The 13,105-nt window shown below is 51.1% G+C and overlaps 1 protein-coding gene across 1 annotated transcript in view; it reads left to right on the top strand.

Moving 5' to 3' along the window:
* Positions 1–13,105, top strand: part of PLXND1 (plexin D1) — a 68,077-nt gene that overhangs the window by 32,774 nt on the left and 22,198 nt on the right. The window contains exons 15-22 of the mRNA XM_021409221.1: positions 2,856–2,995; positions 3,414–3,581; positions 5,836–5,926; positions 6,024–6,299; positions 7,257–7,406; positions 10,036–10,150; positions 11,113–11,220; positions 11,876–11,988. Of these exons, the coding sequence (XP_021264896.1) occupies positions 2,856–2,995; positions 3,414–3,581; positions 5,836–5,926; positions 6,024–6,299; positions 7,257–7,406; positions 10,036–10,150; positions 11,113–11,220; positions 11,876–11,988 (1,161 nt within the window). The remainder of the gene's footprint in view (positions 1–2,855; positions 2,996–3,413; positions 3,582–5,835; positions 5,927–6,023; positions 6,300–7,256; positions 7,407–10,035; positions 10,151–11,112; positions 11,221–11,875; positions 11,989–13,105) is intronic.

Here is a 13,105-nt window from a genome sequence, read left to right as displayed (position 1 = left end):
CTCACTTGCCCTACTTCTATCTGTCTCTCCTGCTATACAAAAGGAGTTCGTTTTTCTTCCTCCTCTTTTGCGAAAGAGCTGCTGCGACCTGTGAGATTTTATACAAATTGCAAAGTCTCTTGCTCTGTAAGCTAGGTACCATGAATTCACATTGCTCAGAACTGATGTTTTTTTCTGCAGAGATTGTCTTAGTTTTCACACGAGAAGCCTGTGTAGGGATTAGACTGGAACTAACCCCGTGTCATTCTGAAAAGAAAAGCCCTTTATAGCTTTGTACTGTGCCACTGCACAGAAATGACTTTCATCACTATAAACCTAAAATAAATCCATGCAGCTCTTTCTTACAAGCACCCTCATCTCTGGCTAGACGCAATTCATGAGTAGCCCCACGCATCCAGGGCAAACACAGCGGGATGGGTGCCAAGAGCATGCTACTTACTTGAAGTCTGTGCTCATGCTGTTGCTTTTGCTGGGGAAGAATAGACTATACTGCAGTCTAGTGGCTTGAGGGAAGACTTGAACCACAGGAAATGGCATTTGATTCCTGGTAGTTGTTGTGAGGAATTTAGGACAGGATCGTGGAGCACCATCCCTCACGCTTGTAGCTGGTGGTGTGTTCAGTGTTCAGGTTGCCACAGACAGCCGTGGCTGGCAGCAGTCATCAGGGAGGGAGCTGGGGAGGGGAAGGCATGGCCAGAGCTGGCTCAGTGCAAGTTCCTGGAGGGCGATTGCTGTTGGACACATTCCCACAGTTTGCAGAAATTCCTGTTCACATCCAAAACATCTCGGAGATGGTGCAGTGCGGTACAAATGGGATACCCCCCTGTAAGTAACCTGGGGTTTGGGATTTCTGGGGCCTGAGTCATCAGGATGTGTGTGCTGCATCTAGCAAAGGCATCCCATCACCTGCTGCCGCACCAATTGTTTTGTTGACAAAGGGAGAAGGACTTGAAGGGTGGAAAAAGCTCAGCAGCTTCTTAGCGTGCAAGGAAAAACTCCCTCAGGAAGCACCTGTAAAAGCACCAAATAAACTAAGAAAAGCAACAGCCAGTCTGTGAACTCAAGCCCAGCCTGTGCCAGATCCCGGCAGGCTGATGGTGAAGGCAGCTGCTCCTGGGGAACAGGGACTGGAGGTGTCTTCTGCAGCACCATGCAGCAGAAAGCTGTCTTGTGTCTGTGTGCATCAGCCTGCTCAGCCTTTCTCTCAGCAGAGTTTGGACAACAGATGAGATGATGCCCTGCTCTGTGTGCATGTAGACTGCATTGCACAAAGCTGACGTCAGTAAGATCTGAGCGTGAGCATTAATATCAGTTTACCTAAAGAAGACTAAAGGACTGCTAGAACAGCCTTTCCAAAGAAGTACTGGTTCTTTGTAAAATACCAACACTTGGTGTTGGTATTGATGATATGTCCTTCAGAGTCACTGTTAGACATATCTAGGAGAGTTTGGCTGCAACTCTGATGAGGAGGAGGGAGAAATGCGTTCCAGAGACTTTTCCAGGGCATTCTAGTGGGCTCTGGATAATCTGAATTTGCCCAATGAGCTGAATTTGCAAAGGTTGTGATGGAAGCAGTCAGTGCTGGCAGTATGCCGGGAGCAGCAGCCACTGGCTGTTGCTGAGGAAAAGAACTGGAGGGCTTTGGGGAGCGGGAATAATCCTCTCTGTTGTTGTAGCCGCACACTTGAATGCGTAGGTTTGGGGCCAAGGGCAGGAGACAGCTGCCTACAGACGCTCAGAGAAATACAAATTAACAAAATGAATCTCATGGAAGGGGGTAATGATCAGAAACAACAGAGGAAGCGGCTGGAGAAGCAGTGTGAGTGTAGGACAAGGGCAAGGATAGCTATTAATAATCATGTTTGTGCAGCTGAGATTGACAGGGAAGGAGATCCGCGCCAGGCGGGGCAGAGCAGCTCACCCACGAGCGCTGCAGCCGCCTCTGGGTGATTCTTCTCCGCAGCTGCAGTGGACAGTGGACGGGGCGCAGCGGTGAGCAGGCTGTGGCCACACTCCACAGCCCTGAGGTCTGGTGCCTCCAGGGTCTGGGAGTGTTTGACAGGGGATTACCAAGTCCGTTTATGCATGGATCTTGAAGTAATTACTTGCTGTGCCCTCGGTGTCCTATCCAAGCCCCAGCAGGAAGGTTGCCCAGATGACTCTCCTGGGGCAGTGCGGTGACGTGCAGGCTCAGCACTGCATTAGTCATCAGAGCCTCAGGCTCATGAGTCTCAGGGAGATTTCCAGGGGCTGCAAATGCAGATAACAAACATGGTAATTTCTGCTGAAAATGGCGAGAGGCAAAGTAACTTCCCCCTTAGTTTCTGTGGCCTCAGGAGACTGGGATTTGAAGCTTAAGGTTAAGAGCAGATTTGATATTCAGTTATCTCGAATCAGGTGGCTGTTTTCACAGATCTTAAGGCCATCGTCCAACAGGGCTTTAACATTGGCTTCGGATTGAGGAGCAGATGGATCTGAAGGGCAGAAATGGTGGGAATTGCAATAAATGACAGATTTCCTTTCCTGATGCATCATGAGTTGCCTCCCAGCTCTGGACCCTGCATTGGAATTCTCAAGAGAGTGGTGGCATCCTGGGCTCCAGTTTGGACTCGTGTCATTTATACCAGGAACCTTGGGACTGTTGAAACATGAAGATTTTGTACCGTCTCACTCCTCAGTGCTTATGCCTCTCTCCTTGTTCAGAAACCAAGCTGGCCAAAGCTTTTACTGTGCTGCTGTTTGAGAGCCTGGCAACGCTGGATGCTTAAATTTACTGCAGCAATTACCATGTGCACTATGGAGCATCCAATTTACCAGGCTAGAAGACTATTGAGAAATGTCTCCTCTGTTTCTAGCTTCCCGTGGTGCGGTCCATAGCTCCTCAGAATGGCCCAAAGGCTGGAGGGACCAGAGTGACCATCAGAGGCAGCTGGCTGGACGTGGGCTCTGAGCTCCGCGTTCTCGTCAACAGCTCCAAGCAGTGCACGGACCTCAGGTGGGAACGGGTCTGCCTGGTACTGAACTAGTGACAAGAACTGAGGTGCTGGAAAGATGATAGCATCCCCAGTAGGTCAGGAGGAGCTGGATTTTGGGTGGGGGGCACTGCATGCTACTGCTAGCATAGGATCCCTGCCCAGCCAAGGTCCTGTAGCTGCTGAAGCCTGCCGGTTCCTGTACTGTCACTGGGGAGAAGTCGGAGCCTGCCCTTTTTCTGTTGACTATATGGGAAATTAGTCTGGCAGCCTGGGATAGCGTATGCTCAGAATTGTGTACGTGGGTAACAAAGTTAATAGGCGTGTGACTTGAGACTCCTTCCTGGCTGTCTCCTCTTTGGGGAGCTCAGGTCCCTGGTGCCCGCCCCCTGCTCTGCTGCCCCTGGCTTTTTGCAGCTCACCCTGCCTCTCCCTGTGCAGCCGCAATGACAGCACCATCACCTGCACCATGCCATCTGCGGAGCTCACCACGGCCGTGCGAGTCTGCGTCCAGTTCGAGAACAGGTCTTGTGCTGGCTACAACATCATGTTCAAGTACGAGAAGAACCCAGTAGTAACAGACATCAACCCAAAAAAGAGCCAAATTAGGTGAGATCCCCCTCTAACGGAGACCACTGAGTCTACCAGGATCTGTCCTTCCTTTTCTGGCTTTTGTTGAAATTTTGCAGAATGCAAATGTGAACGTTGCACCCTCATCACAGAACTGATTGGAATATCCTAGTGTGTAGCCCATTGCAGGCAGTGTGAGCTCTCTGCTCTGAGCCACCCCAGCACAGAGCAGCTCCCAGGCACATCGCATGCCCAGAGCCTCAGCAGTATCAAAACACAGCCAGGAGGTAGCATATGTTATCTGGGCCCTGCAGTGTGCTGCTGCAGCATCATGACTTCCATTTCAGAGCAGGCTCATGATGTCTGCATCTGCCTGCAAAGGAGAGGGTTGGCCCCAGGCTGGGAGGAGAGAATCTGGCAGGGAGGAAGGGCTTTCTGCTGGGTCTGGCCCATTGCCTTGCAAACATGTACAGAAATGGCATTGAAAGCACTGTCTGGGTGATGCAGGGCAACCCAGCTCTGGAGCAGAAGAGGTCTCACACACTAGGACGGGCTGTAGTTCATTTCAGTGCACACTGGACATGGGAGAAGGTCAGCTGTGGTGCTTGTACTGTCTGCACCTGGTACGTGCTTTAGGTAGTTCCAGATGGAGGGATCTGTGAGACCCAAAGATTTTTCTTGTCAATAAAACTTTTGGAGAATAGGCTGTAATTTGTTATTTCATTATTCAGTGTTCCCCAAGGCCACCGTATTTCATTTCTAAAGCGTGTTGCTTTTAATTTCACATCTCTTCATGGAGCTCCCTGGCTCCTGTTCCTTTGGTGAAATCCCACCTTCCTCAGCCGCGGAGGCTGGCAAACCTGGCTGACCAAGACATCTGAGAAACCAGTGCCAGTGCCCCCAGGACAGCAATGAGAGCAGCATGCTCAGGGCACGCAGCAGGCTCTGACAGTCTGCTCCCCTTGGAGCAGAGCTGTGCCTCGGCATTCCCAAACACAGAGCCAAAGATGCAGGCTGTGGGAAAGCTAATAACAAGGCACAGCAGTGACTCAGCCAACCTCAGCTCCCAGCCAGCTTGTGAACTATGCTGAGTGGCAAGAGCAGTATCTAAACACAGAGACAGTGAAAGAATGTCACTGCCCATAGTCACAAGGGAAACCGCTGGGGTATTTCTCCATCACCTTAGTCTGCTTTCTCAATATACACATCAGTCTCCACATTTCAGACCACTGAGAGACAGTAGCCTCTCCTCAGACTGCTTGGTCACTTGTGTATTCTGACTGCTCTGGTGTTGGTGGAGTGTTGGCCATGAAGGGTCAGTAAGCTGTGTAAAGATTCAACTAGAGCTGATTTATCTTGGAGCGTTGCTGAAATGGTCAGTGTAAGCAAAGTTTAAAGTAGAACAGAAGTTGTGAACTAGTTTGCAGGCACGACAGGAGCTTAGTTAGAGACTTGGATTTACGAAGTTGTACCTACAGCACTGTAAAAGATTTCTTAGGGTCTTGGACCAAAGCTCACTGAACGTATTGTAGTCTGGAGATAATAGGGTTTGTGAATCCTGACTGTTTCCTGACAGATACCCCAAACTTTGGGTGTGATATGGAGGAAGAGAAAAGTAAATTCAGGGGATAGCTTCTAGTGTCCAGAGCAGAAGAGCTGTTGCTTATTCTCCAGCCCTTGTTTTGGCTAGCAGTCTTGTGTGCATCGGGGCCCTTTTGTTGCTGTCACTAATTGGCTACACGTTGAGGCCCAAATTTCACATTCCACAGGCAGCAGAGCTGAAACACAAAACAATTTTCAAGTTTTGATCCAAATTTAAGGTGACTGGGAGATGCAGGATCCATGTCAACCTCACAAGGAGTCTCTTCACTCCCCAGGAGGAGTTCTCCTTGGGGCAGGGAAAGGGAATATCCACTTGTCCCTGCTTTGAGTGGTCAGGTTAGCCCTTTATGACACTGGTGGCCTGGGCAATGCGCTCTGTACCCTGAGCATGCAGAGGCAGGCTGCTCCTCTGGGCAGAGAGCAGGGAACGGTCTGCTGCTTCTGGAAGAGGCCAGCCCTTTCTACCAGGGCAGCTGCTCCTCCTCCCTTCCGTCATATCACAGTAGCAGTGTGGATGCTTGTGGCAAGTAAGAGAAGGTTTTTGGCTTTTGGGTTACGTATTCTGCTCAGACAACTGGGAAAAATCCCTGGGAAAATGACAGGAGGTGAGACCCAGCCGTTGCACCTTGACACTTTGTGTCAAGGGCACCTTTTCTGCAATCATCCTCTCTTTCTTCCCATCTCTTCAAAGTGGGGGCAGGATCATCACACTGGAAGGAAGAGGCTTTGAGCTGGTCCAGAATGTCTCCATGGTGGTCCGTGCCATTGGCAGAGAGCAAACGGTGGGTGTCCTCCTGGATGTCACCTGGTAATGGGGAGCAGGGATTCTGGGTGAGAGCACTCAGATGCCTTTTCTGACACGTGCTCTCCTGCTTCCAGACCTGTAAGGTTCACACCGACACTGTGATCACCTGCCCTTCTCCAGCTGCCTCCAACGTCACTGCTGGGAGCAAGCCCGCTCCCGTCGATTTCTACCTCAATGGCCGCCTCTACACAGATGATCGCCCAGCTCTGGATGACGAGATGTACCCGGAGGAGGCCCTGCACATCAGCAAGTTCAGTCTGGAGTACTACGCTGACCCCCAGTTCTTCACAGCCAAGAAGGAGAAGTGGATCAAGCACCATCCCGGCGAGCCCTTGACACTGGTTATACACGTAAGAGAGCGGTATTTACAACTCTGCTCCTTCGGGGTGCTGCCTGCTTCTCGCTGGGAAGCTCTTCAGTCCTATGGAGCAGTGCAGCGTCTGTCTGCAGATGCAGTGGGGAGAAAGGAGGTGGGCGAGGACGGGAGCAGCAGGAGTCATACTCAGGCAGCTCGCACGTGGCCTGCTGCCTCCGCCTGCTGCTCGCCAGGAGATTGCAGCCAGTTGGTCCTGGTGGTGCCCACTAAGACATGAACACGGGGAGCTGCATTTTGGGGATGTCATAGCAAGGAGCTAAATAAAATGCTGGATGTATGGAAAAGAACAACAGTGCACTGGCATAAAGTCAGGCAGGTACTCCAGAAGGCCCTGACAATAGATATTCATTCCTGCAGAAACAAGATGCATCTTCACTTTTGGCTGCTGAGTTCAGTTCAGTTAACAAGGAAGTTGGGGTATGGCAGTTCAGAGGGGCTTAGACAATGCGCAGCACTAATTGAAAGGCCGTTGTTCGTTGCAGGATATCCTTACTGCTTGCAACGTGCTCCACAGGCGCTCTCCCCGTCTCAGTCCCCACAGCCGCATCCCCTCACTGTCTCCTCTGTTGTATATCCTTCCCCCTCCCAGGTGGGCGTTCAGATCCTTATCTATGGCGCTGAGCCAGGGCAGATCAAAAGCAGATCTTCCCAGATTCCACGAGGGGCTTGTTCATCCCATATGCCATGCTGAGTGAGGAATGGGAAAGAGGAAAGATGGGAACGGTCCAATTCTGGCTTTCCTGTGGAGTGCTGGAAGAATGTTCTTGGAGAGAGAGAGTGCTCTCAGCTCTGAAAAACCAGCAGGGTTTTAGGAAATATAAAGGAAATAAAGGAAATTTAGGAAGTATAAGGGAAAATAAAGCAGGAAAAGCCACTGCCATGCCGGCTGCCATGCAGGAGACTGACATCCTTGTTTTATTTTTGTCTTTAGAAAGAGCCTGACAACCTGGGCCTGGAGAGCAGTGAGTACCAGGTGAAAATTGGCCTTTTCTCGTGTGAGATCCAGATTGTTTCGGACAAAGTCATTCATTGCTCTGTCAATGAGTCGCTGAGCACCTCGGAAAGACAGCTGCCTGTGACGGTGAGTGCCGGCAGCCCAGAGGCCGTGCTTGCTGGGCGGCAGGGCTCTGCGCTGCAGACTCCGTGTGCCAGGGAGCTGTATGCACAGGCAGGGCCGTGGCATCACAGCTGCCCAGGCCCACTGACAGCAGCTGCTGGAAAGCTGTGTGGGCAGAAGGATGGGCAGAGCGTGCATTGCCTGCAGCGTCTCAGGGCTTCCCGTGCCCGGGGACGGCGTGCTGAGGCTGCCTGGCGTCGTGGATGCTGAGGGGCTGCCACGTGCGCGGCCGTCAGGTGCTGAGTTGTGATTTGTGAGTGGGGATTTGTCAGTTCTTGTAAGGCCCTGTGAAATCCCAGGCAGGTGATGTTTTTTGTCACTTGCAGTAATTTTCTTTCTGGCCCTTGTGAAATGCGTTTGGGGATTTCCACACAGTTGACGGTCATCTGGCCTCTTTTGCCCAGCAGAAGAGCTGCGTGTGGAGATGAAGACCCAAACCTCACTGCGGTGCAACAAGCCGCTGGAGATGGAGGGGTGCTCGGGCCTGGGGAGTCTTGAGTTGCTTCCCAGGGTCACACTGCCCTGGGGCCAAGCACAGCGACGTGCCACCAGTGCGCTGGAGGGTTTTCCACTGTCCTGGCTGCAGTTCATTGTGTGTGAGATTCAGCTGCAAACTGAAAACGTGGAAATGCAGAAGTAGGAGGATTTCCTAAGTCATCTGAATGGAAATTTTAAATAGGGCAATTTTGTTTTTTAATGAGAACTGAGAAACAGGGAAATTCCTTTGGGAATAAAAGGGAATTTTTGAGCTTGCTAGTTTGGGTTTGATGTAAGCCATTTAGGGTAAGTCCTAGTAAGTCTTCAGGAAGCAGGGGAATGACACCCAGCACTGCAGTACTGCATAGCTATTGAGTGTGCCGGCAGCTAAACAACCAGCTTGTGTTCATCTCTGTGTGCCCTTACCAAACCTTCATATGTGGCTGGAGTTACCATGTGCTGGCTTTTTGTAGGTCACAGCTGCCTTTATAACACAATTCTAATAGCTTTGGTAGCACGGGGCCAGGCTCACACAGTGTCCCCACCTGATCTGCACCACTGACGGTTATCAGGACCTGCAGAAGTCCCACTGCTCACTGGCTGATGCAAATTCTTCTGGTGAGCTGATACGCCTGCTGTGACTGCCAGGATTCTGCTATTTGCTGTTGTAGCTCTGCAGTGATGGGAGCGGGATTCAGCAGCCCTCTGCACGTCCCGCTGCTGGTCTGTGTCCTGGTTGGGGGCCTGATGGTGCCCTCAGGGTGGCTGTGCTTGCAGGCTGAGGGGGTGGGAGCTGGCTGGGGCCACGCAGCGGAGCCGAGGAGGGGGCTTGTGGGCTGTGGGGTCTGTAGGTCAGGGCGGTGTTTGGGGCCATGCTGGGTCCTGCTGCCCAGGTCCTGCCTGGCTCTGGCCATCCCCACTGATCTCTGCACTAATCCACAGCCTCATTAATTCCACTTACCAAAATTATATTGAATTAACTGTAGAAGTAAATGAGAGAAGGCTGCTGGGGCTTCAAGTCCACTTTTGTCTGTGACCACACTATTCAGACACAAAGCTGAGCAGTGGATGTGGGACTGCTGCTCTGGCAGACGTGAGTCAGCAGCAGCACCTGGGCCCAGATATGCTGCAGTGTCCCTCAACATGCACCTTTCCTGGATGTGCTCCATGACACAGATGTAACTGTAAGATCCTTCTGTCTCTTCTCCACCTTGCTTCCACTTTTTGCTCAAGCTTCTCTCACTTCCTATTCCTGTAGGGAAGTGAAACTCATTTCCAGAAGTGAAAGACTGTAGTGTCATGAGTTTTCCTTATCAGATGGTGCTGTTGAACGCTTTCATCCCAGGGGCGTGGAGGACCTTTTTTAAGCTGTGCTGAGTAGACTTGCCAGCTGCCCGTGGTCCCTTCCCTTATGGCAACAGGAGACCGAGGCCCTGGGCTTGGCTGGTTTCTGCTCAGTGCCCCGGGCAGAGCAGAGCCAGCCCTCCTGACAGCTGTCCTCTGCTTTAACCTCAAGATCATCACTAGTCTCAAGTCGCAATTGTTATTTATTTTTATTCCCTTACTCTATTTGCATTTCAAAAACTTTTGGGTTTCTTCACCCCCGTTTTCCTGAGCAGCAGCTTTCTGCCTGTGGAGAAAGGAGAGTGCAGCTGGGACTGAGGCTGTTCCGAGGCACAGCAGGGCTGGGTGATCAGTGGAAGTGGTTTCCCGGTTGCGGCAGTACAGCAGTACTTGTGTTACCATCCCCTCTCCAGGACGGGGCTGTCCCATGTCCTGGGTGCATGTGGCGATGCCGCAGTGTGGGCTGAAGCCTGCGGCTCTGCCCCCAGAAGCTGCAGTGGCACTGATGGTGCTGAGGTGGGCACGGTGCCGCAGGCGGCATGGGCAGCCATGGCTTCCCACCAGGGCTCACAGGGAGGGAGCTGGACTGCTCTGACACACACGAAGGCCCACGAGCTGGCAGTGAAGGCACGGCCTGGCCTCCCTGGGAAGTCCGCTGTGCTGAGCCGTGGTGAGGTCTGTCCAGCACTGCCCATGTCCCTCCTCACTCCACCTCTGAGCCCCCAGCCTAATGCTGCTCGTCTCTCGCTTATCCCTCCTTCTCCCTCTGCAGATCCAAGTTGGAAAGTTCAACTACACAATTGCAATGCTGCACCTCGGCGGAGGAGAGACTGCCATCATCGTCTCCATTGTCATCTGCAGCATCCTGCTGGTCCTCTCTGTCGTAGGTAAGGGAGCAAGACAGTGAGTTTCCAGGCTGTGTCAAGGTTTTTCTTATTGTATGTGGAGGGGTGGCAATGGTTCACTCTCATGTTAGGACACCTCTGAGTGCTGCCGTTCTGATCCGGAGGCAGCAAGTAGCCACTCTTTGTGTGGGACCACGCCAGCCCCCGAGATTGAAGCTTACTGCAGTGTGGAGATTTTTGTTGGCTGAATCCGTGGTTTTTCTGTTGTTTGAGACTATAATGTTTAAAATTAACATCACCCTTTTTCCCCAAGCTCTTCTTAATAGTATTAAGTAGGCATTCGTAGGCATGGCTGTCCCACAGCAGAGATTGGTCTGACCCAGCAGTCACAGCCAGCAGTGGGTGCCTGCCACAGAGCCTTAGCAGCAGAGCTGGAGCAGGCACAACAATTTGCTAAGCTCACTGGAAGCTGCACAGTGCACCTGTATCCTCTGGCTGGCTTCTTTCTGTTGCATGCTCAGAATAACTGCACAGCAAGAAACTCATTATTTCACAACAAATGAGGTGTTTCTAATAGGCATTTAATTTATTTTTAATAAAGGTTATAAAGCACAGTTTTTTAAATGTGCCAGTAGTCATTGGAAACATATTTCTGGAGGCATGGGAAGAATGTCAAACATGAACACTGTAATGCAGGTAGTAAACCTCTTAAAATCTGTAATCATTAATCAGCCAGGATTCACTAATATAACAGTTTATCTAAAGATAGACAGCCCAGACATAAACTGAAGATGACAGTGAAAGCATGATCGTTAAATTCCAGCTGGTTTTACTTATTTACAGATAATAGCCAGCTGCCCAATCAGTGCCAGTTTTGTTGTAGGTGTTAAGCTAACGCTGAAGTTAGCTTTCTGCATTCATGTTAATAGAGGACCACTCTGGTCCTGGCTTCAGCTGCTCCTAGTGTCCTGGTCCAGCAGGCTCATTCCCTTCCTCTCCTCCAGCTCTCTTTGTGTTTTGCACAAAGAGCCGCAGAGCAGAGCGCTACTGGCAGAAAACCCTGCTCCAGATGGAGGAGATGGAGTCGCAGATCCGAGAGGAAATCCGCAAAGGTAAGCCACTGGTACTGGGCAGTGTGGAGGAGCCCAGACTGGGAGGGAGATGTCAGAATAACAGAGTTGAAGCCGTTCACCTTCTCCTTTCTAGCAATCTATAGAATTACTTACAGAAAGTTTTCTGTCATTGCCGTTTTTCTTCATCAGGATGTGTGCGTGAGTGGGAGTGTGGCTCTGCCCTTGTCTTGCTGCCTGATTTGGGTGAGACACTTAGCTTTGGTGCCACCGATATCCATGTCTCAGGGTTAATGGCCCTTGGCCACATGGAAGGCTGCTTGAAGGCCACACTAATCTTTAATGTGCAACAAAAATTGCAGCACACTCCTGCTGGAGCAGTGGGAGAAGCAAACCAAGCGTCTACATTTGCTGTCTGCTAAGTACATCATTGTGCTGCTGGTGTAGAAATCTGCCTGCAGAACCAGAGCCCAGGGCTGGTGTCCTGGAGGTGGGGGAGGTTTTCTCTCTGTAAGTGCTGCAAAACGTGATGTGTAGTGCTGACAGGTAAACCCTGAAAGTGGTCTGCTCCACCAGAAGACCCTGCTTCAGCCCACTCAAGGGAGAAGACCCGAGAAGACAGAGGAGACATGCAGCGTGTTTGCCTCAGCTGGTAGATTATCAGAGCTCTTACCATCTATGGGTCTCTTTGCCTAAGGTTTTGCAGAGCTGCAGACAGACATGACAGATCTGACCAAGGAGCTGAACCGCAGCCAAGGGATCCCGTTCCTGGAGTACAAGCACTTTGTGACCCGGACGTTCTTCCCCAAAGTAAGGCCATTCTGCATTTCACGGGCACCTAATCACTGCAATTCCTTCCTAACTAGATCGGGGCTCTGCTCTTCCTCTGCCAAAGGGTTATTACAGTGTAACAAAATCATTCCTCTGTTATATATTTAGATGTCATATATTTCAGCCTTAATCATCATCAGCACTGGAGCCACAGCACCCGGGGTGCGAAGCAAGGTCAGGATGCTCGGGATGGCTGGAGCCTGGCAGAGCTGGGAGGCAGACGAAGCGCAGCTCTGGGTGCCGCGTTAGCTCACCAGCATGGTGCTGCTGGACGTCCTCCTCTGAAAGCTGTGTCTCTCACATGAGGAGTTCTGTGCTGGGGATGCTCCATTCTCCCCGAAGGCTTCAGCTGCAACCTGCTGTCTGCTGGGAGAAAGCTGATGGTGAATGGCATCTCCCATCAGTGCTCAGGGAAAGGTGGCTTTATGTTCCACGCAGCATGCCACCAAGGATTTTCAGCTGCACTGCCACTTCTCAGAGCTCATTAGATGTCTCTGTCTCTCTCTTTGTTCCACCTCCCCCAGCGGATGGGCATGTGGTGCCCACTGCACGATGCCCCTCGGGCACACGATCTGGGTCTGTCTGCTCAGAGCCCTCCCCCAGGGCAGCACCAGATGTGCTGGTGCCACGATTCGCTTCACCAGCTGCTCTGCCGTGTTGCTGTGTGCCGCTAACCGTGGCCGTATTTCACCCCTGAGGCTGTTGCATTTTGGTGGTGAGGAGTGAGAGGATGATTTATAACTGCAGAGTGTTTCATTACAAGTTACTACTCAGGTTTTTAAGCTACACAATCTCTATATATCTGCACACCAGGCTCTTTAAGATTCAGGCTGCTATATGAGTGTTAGAGATTTAAACGTTTTTCCCATCTGTTTCTGAAGTTACATACGTTAAGACACCCAGTACTTCTTTATTTTGACTTTCTCTTTTATAATGCTTTCTCTTCTGGGGTTTTCTAGCTGTCAAATTAGTCTAGTTGCAGTCTCCCCATCCTAACAGCCCCGTGTCTGGCTCAGACATCTGCCTCCCCTTATTCTTGTGGTGTTTGCTCATTCAAGGCACTCTTGGAAAGTGTGTAAAGGCTTTATAAACCATT

Source organism: Numida meleagris, chromosome 11, assembly GCF_002078875.1.
Source record: "Numida meleagris isolate 19003 breed g44 Domestic line chromosome 11, NumMel1.0, whole genome shotgun sequence".
In the NCBI taxonomy this organism is placed as follows: Eukaryota; Metazoa; Chordata; class Aves; order Galliformes; family Numididae; genus Numida; species Numida meleagris.
This window is presented reverse-complemented; position numbering and strand designations above follow the sequence as displayed.